Below are 20,345 nucleotides of genomic sequence, written 5' to 3'. Positions count from 1 at the left end.
ATAAAGCTTCCAAGACTGCTTCGAGCTAAGAGTTTCACTGGGCTTGACTTCTTTTTGCCAAAGGGCCAAGGAATTCTCACATGGTGTCAGACTACATGAGTTACAGAATGTCTCATCACACTTTCAAAGTCTCCACACTCCTTTCTCCTGTGTAACTGGTGAGGTCAAAATGGCCACCTTCCTGAGTGTCATTGCTGAACAAGGTGCAAGAAAGAAATCCATCCCACAGAAGTCCAAGACAGAAATAACAGAGAGTGGTCTTGACATTTAAACCGCACTGAACACGGCTGATGGACCAAGTTCTTAACAGAGTCACGTCACTGTCTTTAATTTCTCCATGACCTAAAGATTCCAAACTTTGAAACACACTGCTGGAATAGGAGGAGAAGGAAGAGGTGAGGACAGCCTGATGTAAATTTACCACTAGATTAAATTCTAAAGTTGCTCCAGAATTTTGTATTAGTATCTGAAAGCAATCAAAGGAAGAAAAGCAAGCAAGTGACTTGGCCCAGTCAAGGTAAGGCTCCGTCTGGTAGAGAGAGTAGGGGTCACCAACTTTGTACAAACCCACACATGCAGAGGTCTGGTTGTGTGTGGCTAGAGCAGAGGCTGATGAAACACAGAGCGTGGGCTCCTGGTGCTACTCCTAGAGAAGAATGAATTGGGAAAGGAACAGTTAATAAGAAACTGTGCCTTGCTCACTGTGCACGTTGCAACAAAGAGCTGGCAGCTCCTGAAGGAAAAGGGCTTGTGCCGCTGCCGTTCAAACTTGTCAGTCAGCCTGTGCCAGCAGCCTCAGCGTCTGCCTCCCCGGCACACCCTCATTACATGTGTCTGTCTGGGCTGATCTGTACATCTGCTCAGAGGCGCTCCTGCCGAGTCGGGGATTTCTGCTTTTCTCCACTGGTGCAGGAGTGGGTCTCTCCTGGCTTCTCTTCTGTCACCTCCACTCCTCTCCCCAAGGAGGCTCCTGCTTTATGGTAGCTTTGGACTTCCCTCACTGGCTGCCTGTCCCCGACTTCTAGAATGGAAGAAGCCGAGCTGGTGAAGGAGAGACTCCAGGCCATCACAGTAAGTCTGCCTAGTTATAACTCACAGAGGCGCTTGCTTACAGGGACGACAGACACGTTGCTTGCTGCCCCTGCTGCTGAGCCCCATTAGTGAAAAAACAGAACTGTCACCTTTCACGGGCAAGTCTCTGCCGCTCTCTTAACCCTGATGACCCTCTGTAACTCTTGGGCTTCCGAACCTAAGTAGAGAGCAAATGTTCTTGATTTTCACAAAAACCGTACCTATGTTTTAAATAGCAGTCAGAAGCTTTTAAGGCACTTTGGCTACACTATCGTGTACCTGAAAAACAGATTTTCCTTACATTTATATTTGACAAATACTAGATCAAGAAACTGATCTTCAACTTGGAAACTTTTTAGAACAATTAATTCACCAAAAAGTGAAAATCTTTTAAAAGGAGAAGAAAAAAGAAATTAAGAAAACAACTTGATGCTTTTTATTTGTAGTTGTGGTGGTGTGTTCCACAAAGCCTCACAGAATTCAAACGAATGTAGTTGTACTTTAGCTAAGGATTAAACAAGAGAAAAGTAGGTAAAAGCATGTATCAGATTAATTCTAAGATATCAGTTTCCAGCAGAGTCACAAACTGAATAAAATCCTGATAAAGGAATGTAATGCATGCAATGCAATGGATTTGGAAAATATTTTGTTAATACCAGGAAGGAGAATAGTGAGTGCATTTTTTATGTTTGTTCTGGGAAAGAGTCAAAGTATGAAATGAATTACTTTCCTTAAGTGATCCAGCTTTTTTTCAATTTTACAAAGTCTTCTATTTGGCAGTCACCTGCAAATCTCTGGCACAATCATTTATCATTGGCTACAATTTATTATATAATTTTTTAAAGAAAAAACACTTTAGAAATCAACATTCCATTTTTTCAGCATTTTCTGACACTGAAATTAGCTGTCAGAGTACTGTTCAAAAACTGATGCATAATATCACAGATGTGGGTTTATTAATTTAAATGTATATTGGACATTACTATCTATAAAAATAACTCTTTCCTGTCTTGTGAAAAGAAAACTGATGCAAAATTAGAGTGAATAGAAAGGTATTATTCTTTGCTCTTCAAATTCTCATAGCATAAATTATTATTATGCTAAGCCCAATTTAGAATTTTTATTAAACAGATACAAAGTTTCAGTTCCCCTCAGAAAGCATTCAGTAACTTGAAATATTTTCTCAGCCAATGGTTTAGGAACCAAAAGTCCACAGATAAAGTTGGCACTTTTCCATAAGGCAGTGCTCTCAAAATGTCCAACTCCTAATTAGTTCATTTTCCTTTCTTCAGAAAACCTTGGTTTGGATTATTGTTTGTTTTGCTTTGTTCTTTTTGTTGTTAAACTCAGCCACTGTTTCAGCTGTCTTGCTTTAAGGGACAGGAACTGGGCCCTGCTCTGTTGTTTTTGGCGTGGGCCTTTTACATTACAGCTGTTGTCTAAAGGTTACTTTATCAGACTGTGTGAGTTGTGTGGGCACAAGCTCTGCTTTTCCTGACCCTTCTATCTTCTAATTAACTAAATTAAATCATATATCCGATGAAATCCACCCGTAGCTCCTTCTTCCACATTTTCCTTTTTGAATCGCAGCCTACCCTTACTTCAGCCCTTATTACGCCCGCTGCACTTTACAACTCCTACTGAAGCAGCGCATGTTCTAAGGTTAAGACCGCACTCAGGAAAACTAGGAATTTTCACGGAGGGTTCCAACTTCAAATAAAACTAGGACAAAAGTCATAATGCTTTAAATATCTTACAAGCAGACCAGAGAGTAAATAGATTCCTGAATATACTGGTGTGTACTTTTATGATGATTAAAAAACAATAATAATAACAACTAGTTTTTGGATTATTTCGTTAGCTTAACCATATCCCATTAGAAAGAATAAGCATATCTAGAAAGCAAAATTACAAAATAATTATATTTTGGAAGTAAAACACTTGTATAAAATTGTAGAGAAAAAATTGAGAAAAGTTTATGGGGACAAATTTCCCCTAGTCTATACCTCACTGGACCAAGTCCAGTCACATAGGTCAGCACTGAAGATGAACAAATGGAGCACTGGTGTGTCCATGGAAACAACACATCCACTCATCTCCCTCCCGGACACCCTGGGAAATGCCAGCTCTCTCCACCCTTGCCTTACCCAGGAAGCCACCTCAGCTATTCCCCTTCCCCCTAGGGAAATGAAAACACAGTGTCCAGAGAGTTTTCAGGGATTGTCTCGCTTTTAGAAGCACTTAAAATCTTCAGACTCTCAGACCTAGACTAAAATTCAGAGACAATAATCTCATCTTAACTGTTTTAATTCTATTTCCCTACACTGAAATATATTTTATATTTTAAGAACAGAATTTTGTACTTTAAGAACAAAATCAAAAGACAGTTGCCCAATGGAACCAAACACAGCAATTCAGACTTCACTTTATTAGAAAACAAAATTTTCAACATTCTAAGATCTATTTGATTTTCATACTAAAATTTAGTCCTCTAATTCTTAGCTGAGAAATGAAATAATTTTCACTGCAATATTTATTCCACGTGATTTTGAGGGTCCAAAAAGTCATTATTTCTGCTGTAAGAAATTTGAAAAATAAATGTATATGCCTGAAACTTGATAGAATCAAGTGCCAGTCTTCTTGTTCCTCTTTTGAAAAGAAACAGATTGAACACAGCAAGTATGTGGAATGTGACATCAGGCTTTCAAATTGAAAACTAAATCACTGTGATGGTGCCTTTATTTCTCATACCAGTAAGTTGAATTTTAGATTGTTTAGAAGGCTTCCCAAGGCTTAAAGGGAATAAAAGAAAAAATTATGAAAGTACACAGAAACAATTGCTTACACAGGGTACTTTATTTGGTTGGAGAAGGAAAGAGCAACCCAGTCCAGTATTTTTTCTAGAAAATTTCATGGACAGAGAAGCTTGGAGAGCTAAAGTCCGGGGAGGTCACAAAAAATCAGACACAACTGAGCAACTGAACATGCATTTCATTTGGGTATACCAAGTATGGATTCTATTTTGTATACTCACTCTCATGTTTCTCCTTCATTACCTTATCCAGGTACAGGCATACCTCGGAGATACTGCAGATTTGGTTCTAGATCACTTTGATAAAGCAAATATCACAATAAAGTGAGTCACATGAATTTTTCAGTTCCCAGTGCAGACAAAAGTTATGTTTCAACTATGTAACATAATGCAATATTACTATGTCTAAAAACTAACACACATGCGTGAGTGCTAAGTTTCTTCCGTCGTGTCCGACTCTCCTCTACGACGCTTAACTCCAGGCTCCTCTGTCCACAGGATTCTCCAGGCAAGAATACTGGAGTGGATTGCCATCCCCTCCTCTAGGAGATCTTCCTGACCCAGGGATAGAATCCACATCTCTTAAGCTTCCTGCATTGGGAGGCAGGTTCCTTACCACTAGCGCCAGCTGGGAAGTCCTCAATTTAAAAAATACTGCTAAAAAATGCTAACCATCATCTGAGTCTTCTGAGAGTTGTAATCTTTTTGCAGTAGTAGCATCAAAGATCACTGATTACAAAGACAAACAGTGTATGTTTTCACTTGTATGTGAAACCTAAAAAAATAAAGCAAATGAACAATTATAACAAAGCAGAAGCGGATTCACAGATACAGAGAAAAAACTAGTGGTTACCAGAATAGGGAAAGGGGTTGGGTAGGGGCAAAGTGGGTAACGGGGATTAAAGGTACAAACTATTAGCTAAAAAATAATGTTATAAGGACATAATGTACAACACAAGGAATTAGTCAATATTTTATATACCTTTGTATGAGTACAATCTATAAAAATATTGAATTGCTAGGTTGTACACCTGAAACTAATATAATATTGTAGGCTAACTATGTTGTTGTTGTTTAGTCATTAATCCATATCCAACTCTTTTGTGACCCATTGACCTAGCCCACCAGGCTTCTCTATCCATGGGATTTCCCAGGCAAGAACACTGGAGTGGATTGCCATTTCCTTCTCCAGGATATCTTCCCAGATCAGGGATTGAAAATGCGTCTCCTGCATTATCAGGCAGAATTCTTTATCACTGAGCGACCAGGACAGCCCTCAAGTCACTATGCTGCTCCTGCTGCTGCTGCTAAGTCTCTTCAGTCATGTCCAACTCTGTGTGACCCCATAGACGGCAGCCCACAAGGCTCCCCCGTCCCTGGGATTCTCCAGGCAAGAACACTGGAGTGGGTTGCCATTTCCTTCTCCAATGCAGGGAAATGAAAAGTGAAAGTGAAGTCGCTCAGCTGTGTCTGACTCCTAGCAACCCCATGGACTGCAGCCCACCAGGCTCCTCCATCCATGGAATTTTCCAGGCAAGAGTACTAGAGTGGGGTGCCATTGCCTTTCCTCAATTAAAAAAAAAAAAGACTGCTCACAAAGGGAAAAAAACAAGAACAAAGATCACTTATCATACATCACCATAACAAATATAATAATGAAAAAGTTTGAAATATGGCAAGAATTACCAAAATGTAAAAGTGATCAAAAGCTGTTAAAAAAAAATGGTGCCAATAGACACTCTCTACAGAGTTGTCACAAACTTTCAAACTGTTTTTAAAAAGCAGTATCTATGGAAATAAATACTATATATCTAGCGAAATAAAAGTGAAGCACAATAAAACGGGGTACATCTGTGCCAACTTTTAACTTACTAAATTAATAAATTAATTAATCTCTAAGTATCTCTTAGCCAAAGAGTTTAAGTTTTCAATTATAAATGTAAAACAGAATACTTCAAACTAAGTAAATATTATATTGATTAAAAAGTCTCTTGAGGCTTAAGTTAGAAGACAGTATTTTAACAAATAGCTGATTTTTATACTAAAGGAGAACTATTAAAGAAGGCTAGAAAGTAGACATGCACTTTAAATATTATCAGAACTGAGGCTACCAATGTCTCCAGTGTTCTCTGAAAGAATGACATGAAGGACTGAGTTATCTCTTCAGAGTTCCTCTCTGGAAGTAGACATGGTACACCTCGAAGAATGATGAAATGGCCCAAGTGGAATTTCCCACAAAAACAGAAATATCTTCTGATAATCAGTAATATCCTATATACCGTTCCTACCCTCCTTCCCAAGCAACACATTTTCTTATTTCCATTCCCATGGTGGCATTAGGAAAATATTGTTACTAAATAACAGGGGATACTCAGGCTGGAAAACTCATAGATCTTAAACTGCAGGAGATCATAGAAGTGCACAAAAGTAGTACTTTGGGGCCGGGGTTAGGGGACAGTTAGTGAGCTCAAAAAAATCCTGAGAACTAGAATCAATGTATAGAGAACAAACCCAGCTGAGGAGAAAATGGGTAAGAATAAAGCTGACATTTTTACTTCATTCAGGTTTAACTTTTAGCTGTTAGAAATGCACATTATCCACTCATTCTCTCATTCCGTCTTTCAATTAAAGGTTATTGAGCATTTACTAAGTGCCAAACCTCATTCATTTTTCACTTCAACAATATATGTACTCAGTCTCTTAGCCATGTCTGACTCTTTGCAACCCCATGAACTGGAGCCCGCCAGACTCCTCCGTCTGTGGGATTATCTCAGCATGAATATTTCATCTTCAGGGGATCTTCCCAACCCATTTATCAAACCTACATCTCTTGTGGCTCTTGCATTGGCAGGCGGGATTCTTTACCACTGAGCCACCTGGAAAACCCTCAACAACACACAATATTTATTTACATCTCATGTTTTTAAATGAAAAGAAGTGAAATAAGAGGAATTAGGAGTGTCAGAGGGGCTTCCCTGATAGCTGAGTTGGTAAAGAATCCCCCTGCAATGCAGGAGACCCCGGTTCGATTCCTGGGTCAGGAAGATCCCCTGTAGAAGGGAAAGGCTACGCACTCCAGTATTCTGGCCTGGAGAATTCCATGGAGTGTATAGTCTATGGGGTCACAAAAAGTTGGACACGAATGAGCAATTTGCACTTTCACTTTCAGGAGTGTAAGAAGTGGGATGGGATAGGTTGCAATTTGTAGTAAAATGGTCAGGAAGGGCCTCAAGGAAAGGGTGACATTTGAACATGGATGAAGGAGGTGAGCTTGTCAAAAGTTAGACAATGGCAGTAATCACAAGAACAAGCACCTGCCTAGGACTGACTCCATTTGGTAATGAGCCATATAAAGCCCTGACACTGGAATTTGAGCAACAGAGCCAGATTTGCCAGCCAAAGCTGCTCATGACGCAAAATAATCAAGAGCTCTACATTTCCCCAGATCCACTCCCTATTTGGTTCCACTCCCAAGGAATTTTTTCTAGACTTGTAAACATAGGAATGTAGGAGGCAGAAAGTTCTTTGAATAAAACAGAAATCTAGTCAATACAAGTGAAAGTGAAGTCGCTCAGTCATGTCCGACTCTTTGTGACCCCATGGACACCAGACTCCTCCGTCCATGGGATTTTCTAGGCAAGAGTACTGGAGTGGGTTGCCATTTCCTTCTCCAAGAGTCAATACAAAGACCACTATTAAAACAGTAAGATAAATACACATAGATCCTAGTTACTTCTCTTTTTTAATTCATTAATTCTGTTTCTGGCTGTGCTGGGTCTTCGTTGCTACCTTCGGACTTTCTCTAGTTGCAGCACGTGGGCTTAGTGTTCAGGCTCTTGACTATAGAGCTTAGGCTCAGTAGTTGTGGCACACGGGCTTAGTTAGTCCTTGGCATGTGGGATCCTTCCAGCTCAGGGATCAAGCCTGTGTCCCCTGCATGGCAGGCAGATTCTTAACCACTGGACCACCAGGGAAGTCCCTCTAGTTACTTCTTTAGCACATGCCTCCTCTCACTGGACACTCCACCTCATCTCATTCACCTTTTTCCCAATACCCGGTATTTTCTAACAGTTCATATGACAGTTAATGACCTCAAAGCAGGATCTGCTACATAATATGTGAGGCCCAATACAAAATGAACATGTGGGGACCCTTGTTCAAAAAGTATTCAGAATTTCAAGGTGGTAACAGCAAAAGTTTAAAAACATTCAAATGAAGCTCTGGGCCCCTCTGAGAGTGGTGCTGCCATGTATGACTTCCCAGGTCATATGTCCAAGAAGCCCAGTCCATCTCTTTCCTATTCATTCCTTCTGTACAAATGAGAGCATGAAAACAAGTGCAAACCAGGCTGTATGTCAACAGAAGTTAGACCCTAACATGTATTTGGATCATTGTGTTGTTTAGAATTCTAAGGACACCTTAAAATAATAATGACTAAAAGGAAGCATAGTGAACCATTGTTTCACTGCACCTCATGGTTAAGACAGTTATGGAAAGAACTCCCAATTTGTCATGACCGTCCCAAGACATCCACAGAAAGATGGTACGTGGAGATGTAGGAATCTCCTAAGCAAAGATGTCCTGTGCCAGTATACTCAAACAATAAAGCCTCTGCACAATTTTCCACAATGCTATGCTAAGATTACATGTTTCTTCCAGAGAGGGAAAGGTTTCTTAAAACAAAAGTGCTATGCCACATTTCTTTGCCAAACATAATAGCCCACCCACAAAGGAGACCATGTGATGAGGTACAATAATTTTGATGCCTTGTTAAGGAAACTACTTTTTGATAATCAGGGATGGTTTTTCCAGTGTGCTATGGAGTGATAATGCTACTCTGCCAAGCCCTCTACTGACAAGGATCCCCATGAACTTCCTCAACATTACTAGATGGTGAAAAGGAAAAGCTGCTTCTTTAGAAAACTGTGATTAAAACAAGCCACAGACTAAGTGACTAAATCTAACAAGAGTCTAAACAATACAGTGTAGTTCAGGCTAGAACCAAAGCAGAGTTTCCACTTCCTAATCTACAGACTGAAACTACCTAGCTTCTCTAAAAACACGATCAGAATATTTTAATTTATTCAACTTATTTAAATGGCAGTGGTGTCATTCTGGGAAACTCAAGAAGCTTCCTCACCAGGAGCCCTGTGACATGTCAACTTTCCTAAAACACCATAGGAATAATTTGAGTGAGATCCATACTTACAGTTTTTATGTAAAACCCCAGTGACTGAGTGAGATTCACTCAAACCATTTTAGACATACAGCCAGGCAATTTTCTGAACCTCTAGCTTCTGTCTTAAGCATGAAGTTTTCAATGTGTAACTGCATCAATAATTGACATGGAGTGATACAACATGTTAAAAGGAGACATAACGGCTACTCAAAATCGATCTATACTACCAAATCTAGATATAAAGACATCTCAAGGACAAGAATTCTGCAATTAAAAATAATAACACCAAACTCCGAGTCCATCTCTTCTCTACCCCACCCCTCTTGGCAACCACAAGTCTGTTTTCTATCTCTGTGAGCCTATTTCTGTTTTGTAGATGGGTTCACTTCTGTCATATTTTAGATTCTGCAAATAAGTGGTACCATATGGTATTTGTCTTTCTCTTTCTGACTTACTTCACTTAGTATGATAATCTCTAGGTATATCCATGTTGCTGCAAAGGGCATTATTTCATTCTTTTTACAGCTAAGTATCTGTATATACCACATTTCTTTATCCTTTCATCTGTCAATGGCCGTTTAGGTTGCTTCCATGTCTTGGCTATTGTGAATAGTGGTGCTCTGAACATGGGCTTTTCTGGTGGCTCAGTGGTAAATAATCCACCTGCCAATGCAGGAGACGCTGGTTCAATTCCTGGGTCAGGAAGATCCCCTGGAGAAGGAAATGGCAACCCACTCCAGTATTCTTGCCTGGGGAAATCTCATGGACAGAGGTGCCTGGAAGGCTACAATCCATAATGGGTCATAAAAGAGAGTCAGAATGACATTGACTAAACAACAATGAACATGGGGTGCATGTATCTTTTTATTTTTTTATCTTCTGGATTATATAGTTTGGGGAGTTTGGGGTTAGTAGATGAAAACAATTGCATATAGAGTGGATAAGCAACAAGGTCTTACTGTATAGCACAGAGTATTGTATTCAATATCCTGAGATATTGATATTCTCAGGATATTCAATATCCTGAGATATTGATATTCAATTCCTGAGATATTGATATTGAGATATTGATATTCAATATCCTGAGATATTGATATTGATATTCTCAGGATATTCAATATCCTGAGATAGAAAAGAATATTTATAAAATGTATACATGTATGTATAACTGAATCTCTTTGCTGTACATCAGAAATTAACACAACTGCACAGCAAAGAGATTCAGTTATATGTACATTATACATTTTAAAAATATTCTTTCGATATTTGGCAAAACCAATACAATATTGTAAAGTTTAAAAATAAAATAAAATTTAAAAATAAATAAATAAAATAAAATTCACCAAAAGAAAAAAAAAGAATTCTGATACAAAAAGAAGTAAAAAGATAGAGCAAGTGCATCCATACAAGGTAGGAGAAAGCCCTAGATTAAAGTAGAACCAAAGAAGATTATGTCCCATCAGAAAAAAAAAAAAAAAGAAATTAACACAACTTTGCAAATCAACTATACTTCATAATAACTTTGGGGATTAATATATGCATACTACTATATCACTTCATGGCAAATAGATGGGGAGACAGTGGAAACAGTGTCAGACTTTATTTTTTAGGGCTCCAAAATCACTGCAGATGGTGACTGCAGCCATGAAATTAAAAGACACTTACTCCTTGGAAGGAAAGTTATGATCAACCTAGATAGCATATTTTTACCAACAAAGGTCCATCTAGTCAAGGCTATGGTTTTTCCAGTGGTCATGTATGGATGTGAGAGTTGGACTGTGAAGAAAACTGAGCACCGAAGAATTGATGCTTTTGAACTGTGATGTTGGAGAAGACTCTTGAGAGTCCCTTGGACTGCAAGGAGGTCCAACCAGTCCATTCTAAAGGAGATCAGCCCTGGGTGTTCTTTGGAAGGAATGATGCTAAAGCTGAAACTCCAGTACTTTGGCCACCTCATGCGAAGAGTTGACTCATTGGAAAAGACTCTGATGCTGGGAGGGATTGGGGGCAGGAGGAAAAGGGGACGACAGAGGATGAGATGGCTGGATGGCATTACCAATGCAATGGACATGAGTTTGAATGAACTCCAGGAGTTGGTGATGGACAGGGAGGCCTGGCGTGCTGCAACTCATGGGGTCTCAAAGAGTCAGACACGACTGAGCAACTGAACTGAACTACTATATATAAAATAGATAAATAACAAAGACCTACTGTATAGCACAAAGAACTATACTCCATACCTTGTAATAACCTATAATGGGAAAGAATATGAAAATATATATATATACATATACATGTATATGTATATATATAACTTTATATGCATAACATATATATGTATATAATTGAATCACTTTGCTGTATACTTGAAACTAACACAACATTGTTAATTAAGTATACTTAAATTTTAAAAAGATAAAATAACAATAGCAGCACCTATTCTTGGCATACCATTTAGGCTTAAAAAATAAAAATAAAACATTCGTATTCATTATCTTATTTGTCCAAACAGTCCTATGAGTGTTTTCAAAAGTAGATGTTACCATTTCCATTTTATAGTTGAAGAATCTAAGATCGAGGAAAGGAATTAGTTAAATAGTGGAAGATAGCAGTCTCTGCTCATAACATCACAATAAATTCTAAAAAACACTAAAACTACAATCTTCACCCTTGTTCAGAACTTCCTCTGTTTTTCACTCTTAATAAAAGTTTAAAATGGAGCAAAGAGAAGAATCTTTGGAGGTTCTTCTTCATTCAATCACATTTTCTAACCCAAACTTTCTTCACTTAATCACATTTTTTAACCCAATCCTACAGTCTCTTATCCTCATCCCCAAACTGTTAGAAGTAGAAGTGGGAAAGGAAAGAATGTAATGCCATTTCAGAAGCATTTGTTATCACTTGAAGAACCACTTTTCAGAGTACCTCATATTCTAAGCCTCTGTTACTTTCTCCCCACCCCACTGTTGTGACATAGTCTCTTCCCTTCCAACCAGGATTTCTTAAGGCAAAGACACTGTTGCATCTCTCATAGCCCCTCAACACTAGTTGAATCACAAAAAACCATCATGAATGCATAAGTGAGTGAATAAAGATTGTCAAGCTGAAAGCGGGGGAGAAACCTAATGATTGCTTGCCCAGCTAACACATTTTTTTTATTGAAGACATGGTCACAGCTTAGCATCACCCTTTGATTATTCAGGGGCTTATTTTGTGTTTGTTGTGTATTCTTATTTTATTTTGTCACTATTCATTAGAATAAACAGGAAAAGATAGACAAAGGAATAAAAGAGTAGAACTTTAACTGGATTCTATTTAGAGATCTGTCAAAATTTGTTGTAAAGCCAGGAAACAAGAATAAGATTACTAAATAAAATGAGGTTTAGAAATTTTGTGCTTTTTAACTCACCACATAAGTAGTAATGATAACTACATCCAAATCCCATGGCTAACATAAGAATTAGGGTTTTTCAAAGGTAAATTCAGAAATAATCACAGGACCAGGAGAAGACTTGGGGATTTCTTGGTCCACATTCCCATCCCCATTACAACAGGCTCAAGAGATGCTCATCCAGCTTCTCCTTGAGCACTTCCAAAATCAGGTGGATTAATATCTCTCAAAATACCCTATTCCATTTAAGAAAAACTCTCTGTGCTGTGTTCTGACATAATGTGCCAGAATCCAGTTTCCTTTAACTTCTTCCCAGTCATCTTGACTCTAGTCACTGAAGCTGTATACCTTCATTTTCTTGATTTCAATCATTCCTCATATTACAGGCTCATTCTAGAAAGTGAAAGTGAATGTTGCTCAGTCGTGTCCAGCTCTTTGCGACCCCATGGTCTGTATAGTCCATGGAATTCTCCAGGCCAGAATACTGGAGTGGGAGAGCTTTTCCCTTCTCCAGGGGATCTTCCCAACCCAGGGATCAAACCCAATTCCCCCACATTGCAGGCAGATTCTTTACCAGCTTTTAATGTCCATGTCACTCTTAAAATTTGGTGCTGAGAGTTGAATAGAACACTGACCTGTACAAAGTGTTTAATGCTGTATATAATCTCCCTTGTTTGGCGAATTGAATTTCTACAGATATATTTGGGAAGTGATACGGGGTGGTATAAAAAGCATTATCTTTGGAATTTATAGAAAATTAGGCTCGATACCAATTCCAACACTAGACCAACCTTATGATTTGGGGATGCTGATAAACTCTCTGGTCCTCACATCAGTGTCTCTAAAACTAATAACAATTAAATTGAAAACTCAATATTCAAATATACAGTGAATATACAAAAATCAAAAGCTTCCTGAAAAACAACAGTCAGAAATTGTAATGTAAAAAAGTGAGACATGACCAACCATGCATGATGTAATGTGAAAGTAATCCATTCCTGATAGCTACATTTAGGAAAAAAAAAAAAACAGTTAAAGCCTAAAAATAATTTTATTTAGGAAATGTGAAGAATTTATATGAAGAAATCTTTATGTTTTATACCTACTAAGGAACTGCACAGGATATATATAATGAAATTTTACTAAGTGATATATATGTCTAGAGAGACACACTGTTTCTTGAGGTAAAGTCTGAAGACAAAAAATGTTCTTACATATTTTCAAATGCAATTCCAATCAAAATCTCTAAGGAAGCATTCTTATTCACTTCTGGTGGCACAATGAAATTGTTAAAACAGGATAATTCTGCAATCAGTACAAGAAAACTCAGAAACTGTTTTACCATTTGACCAAGAATGTTATTAACAAGTAAACAAATACTAAACAAAAATAAGAGATGCATACAAGATGTATTCTTAAGACGTTCATAAGATAGCAAAATCATTCCTCAGAGTTTTTAGTAAAAAGCAGAATCCAATTCAATGTCCAAAAGTAGGGATTAGCTGAATAAATACAGTGCACATATACAGGTTTGTAAATATACTTGCAAATATGTACATATATATATATATAATGGAATAATAAGTTTCCATTAAAAATAATTTAGAAGACTAACGACGTGGTATATCATCATTTCATGATATATTAAGAGAAATAAGATTACAAAATGTGTAACAAACAATTCCAGCTTTATATGAGGTATAACATATCATGCAGATTTAAATCATATATAACAGTATCAATCTCTGATTATCTCTGGATAGTGATAATTATTATTAGGAGTAACTTTTAAAATTCTACCAGTGTACGTGAGTTTTTATCTGCTTCTTTGGCTGTTTGTTTGGTTGGCTGGTTTGTTGGTTGGTAATTTTGGTTTAGTAGACAGTGATGAAGCATAAGGAACAGGCTGAATTTTCCATTTAGTTTCTATCGGAATTAAATAAAATGATTGCAAAATTCAATGGGAAAAATAAAGTACTGCTGCTAATCAAGATATTTTAGAGGAAAGCAACGAAGGAAAACTTGCCCAATAAAATGTCAATTTATCTCATTGGTGGTACATAGTATTAGTACAAAAATCTATAACTAAAGACACACACAGATAAACTGGAGCCAGACCCTAGTGTACAATTTTTAAACGTAAATGATAAAATTAGTAAATAAAAAAAGTAAACCAATAAGAAAGAATTGTTTGATCAAGTTTCAAATGTAGTTAAAATTTGGGGGGAAATAATTAGACCCTCAGCATTTACCATAAGTCAAAATTAAGACCCTCAGCATTTACCATAAGTCAAAATTAATTCAGCTGGATTTAAGAGTGTTTAAAAAACTCTTTAGAAAACTAGAAGAAAATATAGATGAATAATTACTGTATCTCAAAAAGTAAAAGATACTAAAAATATAAAAGCAAAAAAAAAGGGGGGGAGCTTCCCAGGTGGCACTACTGATAAAGTACCCGCCTGCCAATGAAGGACACATAGGGACAAGGGTTCATCCCTGGCTCAGGAAGATCCCTTGGAGAGGGGCATGGCAACACACTCCAGTATTCTTGCCTGGAGAATCCGCATGGACAGAGGAGCCTGGCAGGCTACGGTGCATAGGGTCACAAAGAGTCGGACAGGACTGAAATGACTTAGCACAGCACAGCACATAGGAAAAATAACTTTCAGTGCTTCTAGAAACAACATAGATTTTTTAAAAATTAAAGGAAACTAGGTGACATTATTTACAACCAAGTATGGCAAACAAAGGAGGCTTCCCAGGTGGTACCAGTGGTAAAGAATCTGCTTGCCAATGCAGGAGAGCCAAGAGATGGCAAACAAAAGGCTGCTATTCTTAATTCAAAGAACCCATGTATGTGTGCTTGTGTGTGTATATGTGTGTGTTCAGTCACTTCAGACTCTTTGTGATGCTATGGACTGTAGCCTGCTAAGCTCCTCTGTCCATAGGATTCTCCAGGCAAGAATATTGGGTTGGGTTGCCTTTTCCTTCTTCCAAAGAACTCTTTCAAATTGTTAATTAAAAAATTAATAGGCTTTACAAAAAAAAAAAAGGACTTTCCTAGTAGCTCAGCTGGTAGAGAACCCGCTTCCAATGTAGGAGACTCCAGTTAGATTCCTGGGTCAGGAAGATCCCTGGAGAAGTATTCTTGGGCTTCCCTGGTGGCTTAGTTGGTAAAGAATCCGCCTGCAATGTGGGACACCTAGGTTCGATCCCTGGGTTGGGAAGATCTCCTGGAGAAGGGAATGGCTATCCACTCCAGTACTCTGGCTTGGAGAATTCCATGGACTATCCATGGGGTTGCAAAGAGTCCGACACAACTGAGTGACTTTCACTTTCACTTTACCAAAAAAGTGGACATCACCTTTACCAAAAAGGTGGACATCACTGCTTCCCTGGTGGAAAGAATCAGCCTGCAATGTGAGAAATGTGGGTTTGATCCCTGGGTCAAAATGATCCCCTGGAGAAGGAAACGGCAATCCACTCCAGTATTCTTCCTTAGGATATCCCTCAGACAGAGGAACCTCGTGGGCTATAGTCCCTGGGGTTGCAAAAGAGTCAGACATGACTTAGCAACTAAACCATCACCGTCAGATAGTCATCACAAAAAGTTTTTACATAATTAATACAAATAGCCAAGAAAATTATACACAATATAATATTTGACCACAGTAATCCTATAAATCTCATTAAGAGATCAAAATTAGACTAATTTTGCTCTATTTATACTGCTTAAGGATCTTTCACATATAATATTCCTACTTAAAAAGAGTGAGGTAATATACACTGCTTTACAGAAATGTAAGTTAAAATAACTTGTCACTGAAGCTTTTTACCAATCTGGAAACATCCATGCCCCTTGACTAGGTAACTACATTCTAGGGACCTATTCTGAGGAAATACCTAGACAAAACTTGTTGAAATTTTATAAACAAGGGATTTCATCATACAGCTACTTATAACAGCAAAAGATTAAAAACAACCTAATGGGCAGAAAAAGGGAAACTGATTAAGCAAGTTATGCTCTTCTGAATAAAGTTGAGTTATTTTATTGATAAAATTCAATTACATGACAAATGTTCATGACACAGAATTAGGTGCAAAAGGTAAAAAAAAAAACTGCATAGGGGCCTCTTGTGTGGTTTGTGCATGTGTTTTTATAAACATAATTATCTGTTTTAAACATTTTGAAAAAATATTGGAATAAAATGTATGAAAACGTAGATAATAGTTATTTCTAAAGTAGTGGGATTATGGGAGATTTTTATATTTTTCTTTAAAGTTGTCTAGATTTTTCAAACATTCAAACATGCAATTAACATCCTATAAGTTTCATAGTTCACCCTTATTAATAATAAAATTAATCATTAATTTGGATTCCTCGTTCCTAACAGACAAGATGTTTGAAATCTTGCCTTGGTCATCTTTTATTTCATTGCTTCCCAAACCTGTCTGTTCATTAAAGTCATCTGGAGCAGTTTTTAGCAACAAGTCATCCAGTGCACCCCGACTTCACCCTTGAAATCTCTGGCTCAAAGAATTAGCTCAACACGTTTATGTTTACTTGCTTATTGGGCTTGGTTTTGTTTTTCTATCTCTATAGTTTAAAAAAAATGTTAGGACAATTACTTTCAAATAAGTATTCCTCTCTGTTCACATTTACGCAATTTTAGCAAAGAAAAAAATAAGAAATTTTGTCAAAAATCATGCTGAAACCAAGATATACTTATAAATTCTCATGATCTAGATACCTATGCTCCTCAGTTGCTTTACCTGCATAACAGGAATAAACATGATCCCTACTTCCTGGCAACTTGGGGAAAATTAAGTAATTGATATATTTAAGTTCATTAAGTATTCCCAACGCATAAAGCACTCAATCAGTTCAGTTCAGTTCAGTCACTCAGTTGTGTCCGACTCTTTGCAACCCCATGAACCGCAGGACACCAGGCCTCCCTGTGCATCACCAACTCCTGGAGTTTACCCAAACCTATGTCCATCGAGTCGGTGATGCCATCCAGCCATCTCGTCCTCTGTCGTCCCCTTTTCCTCCTGCCCTCAATCTTTCTCAGCATCAGAGTCTTTTCAAATGAGTCACCTCTTCGCATCAAGTGGGCAAAGTATTGGAGTTTCAGCTTCAACATCAGTCCTTTCAATGAACACCCAAGACTGATCTCCTTTAGGATGGACTGGTTGGATCTCCTTGCAGTCCAAGGGACTCTCAAGAATCTTCTCCAACACCACAGTTCAAAAGCATCAATTCTTCAGCACTCAGCTTTCTTCACAGTCCAACTCTCACATCCATACGTGACCACTGGAAAAACCATAGCCTTAACTAGGTAGACCTTTGTTGACAAAGTAATCTCTCTGCTTTTCAATATATTGTCTAGGTTGGTCATAACTTTCCTTCCAAGGAGTAAGCGTCTTTTAATTTCATGGCTGCAATCACCATCTTCAGTGATTTTGGAGTCCACCAAAATAAAGTCAGCCACTGTTTCCACTGTTTCCCCATGTATTGGCATGAAGTGATGGGACTGGATGCCATGATCTTAGCTTTCTGAATGTTGAACTTTAAGACAACTTTTTCACTCTCCTCTTTCACTTTCATCAAGAAGCTCTTTAGTTCTTCTTCACTTTCTGTCACCCTGCTTATTTAACTTATATGCACAGTACATCATGACAAACGCTGAGCTGAAGGAAGCACAAGCTGGAATCAAGATTGCTGGGAGAAATATCAATAACCTCTGATATGCAGATGACACCACCCTTATGGCAGAAAATGAGGAAGAACTAAAGAGTCTCCTGATGAAAGTGAAAGAGGAGAGTGAAAAAGCTGGCTTAAAGCTCAATAAACAGCTAATCATCATCTGCAGATCTTAAAAATTTAAGCTAAAGAAATACTTTTAAATTTTTTTCATAATCAAATATTATCTTTTAGATGTTCCTTGTCTAAAAACAAGACTGTTTAATAATTCATTCTACAACTTTGAAAAAGGATTAATCAATACATTTAACAGTCTTTAAATATTCCTAATTCACCTTTGTCTCTGTTCAAAAAACTGAGTTATGTATACCTATGACTAACTCATGTTGATGTATGGCAGAAGCCAGCATAATATTGTGATGCAATTTTCCTTCAATTAAAAGTAAATAAGTTTGGGGAAAAAAATAGGTCATACGCCACCTTCAGCCTTCTGATGTCTCTTCACTTCACCTAAGATTCCAAGACTATTTGACATTTTCCTGTTGTGTCTAGAAATGTTTCTGCTCCCTGAATTGAAACCCATCAGAGTCTGAGCAGCTGTGTCTTCAGTGGTTTATTTCCTCTTGGGCTTTGAGTTTCCTTTAAGCATATTTATTCTACGATTTCCAGGATTAAAGTTATTCTCCTTAGTCAAAAAAAAAATTGTAGTAAAATAGGAGTGAAGGCAATGGCACCCCACTCCAGTACTCTTGCCTGGAAAATCCCATGGACAGAGGAGCCTGGTAGGCTGCAGTCCACGGGGTCGCAAAGAGTCGGACACGACTGAGCGACTTCACTTTCACTTTTCACTTTGATGCATTGGAGAAGGCAATGGCAACCCACTCCAGTGTTCTTGCCTGGAGAATCCCAGGGACGGCGGAGCCTGGTGGGCTGCTGTCTATGGGGTTGCACAGAGTTGGACACGACTGAAGCAACTTAGCAGCAGCAACAGGAGTAAAGTTGTTCTAGTTTATCTCCATCTTGCTAATATTACACTGTGTATCTCAGCAGTAGTCTTTTTGCTCTCAACATAACTTTTTATATAATTCATTTTTACACACATGCTTTTTGTACCCTTAGTGTTTCCCACATGCTTCACATCTTCTCATCACCCTGCATCTGTATCTTATTTACACTGTTACAAATGGGTAACCACCGGTTCATCTGTATTCTTGGTTTCATGAACTTTGGGGAAGCTCCCAGTAAAAAAAAGTATTTAGTTTGGTTTTGTTTAGTTTTCTTTTTACTTGAGATCATTTTTAATTGTGTATCAATATTTCCATTTGTAAATTGCCTATGCTTCATGATCTATGGTCCCGCCTGAAATGTTTGACTCTTTTTCAACAAATCTTTACAACAATTTTTCAAGAATTTTTTTCAAGAATTTAAAAAATCTACTTTCACTGAAGTGTAGTAAACCTGTAACTATGCTCAGTATTCTTTTCTGTGAATATTGGGTTAGGGCATCCCTTTCCTTCAAGGTTACTATTATCTGCACTTCACCAGTAAGTTCTGCATTGTTGATAGTATTCAAATCCAAACAATTAGCTTCTATTATTGTTCTTTTGAGACCTTAAATAATGAAAATATCAGCAAAGATAGTCATGATTATAAGATACTGCTACCAGAATGAATCTGAAACCATTTGCCTAACTGAATTAGCCCAATTTACCAAGTTCTATTATCAATAATATCTCATTGGTCCCCAAATAAACTTCCATACGGATTCCATTCCTCCAATACCCCTAAATGTAGATGCTTCATAAGGTTCTGTCTTTAGCTGTCCCTTACTTTTCATAAATACATCTCTTGTCATGCTTTGACATAGTCTCCTGGTCTCAGCTATCCCTTCCAAAACTCTGGCATATTTATCTCTATTTCTCACTTCTGATCTCTCTTCATCTAGTATTTCAGCTACCAGCCAGATTACTCCATCTGGTTTTCCCAAAGACACCTCAAACTTGGTGTGAATCACCATCTTTCCTCCCAAACTCTCTTTTCCTGAAGTACCTATTTCAATTAATGATTCTGCTCTCCTCTCAGTTACCTGGACATCAAAGACTTGTACTCCAATTTGACCTCTTCCTCTCCTGCATCCATACATTGTCAGTTGCCAAGTCCTGCTAATTTTAACTCCTTGGTATTTCTG

At 37.9% G+C, this 20,345-nt stretch overlaps 1 protein-coding gene across 1 annotated transcript in view; it reads left to right on the top strand.

The window, feature by feature from the left end:
- Nucleotides 1-745: 745 nt before the first annotated feature.
- PALMD (palmdelphin) overlaps nucleotides 746-20,345 on the top strand; it is a 60,897-nt gene continuing 41,297 nt past the window's right edge. The window contains exon 1 of the mRNA XM_005906509.3: nucleotides 746-1,071. Coding sequence (XP_005906571.1) covers nucleotides 1,027-1,071 — 45 coding nt within the window. The 5' untranslated portion in view covers nucleotides 746-1,026. The remainder of the gene's footprint in view (nucleotides 1,072-20,345) is intronic.

Source organism: Bos mutus, chromosome 3, assembly GCF_027580195.1.
Source record: "Bos mutus isolate GX-2022 chromosome 3, NWIPB_WYAK_1.1, whole genome shotgun sequence".
NCBI lineage: Eukaryota > Metazoa > Chordata > Mammalia > Artiodactyla > Bovidae > Bos > Bos mutus.
The sequence above is the reverse complement of the archived record's forward strand: the minus strand, read 5'-3'. Positions and strand labels throughout refer to the sequence as shown.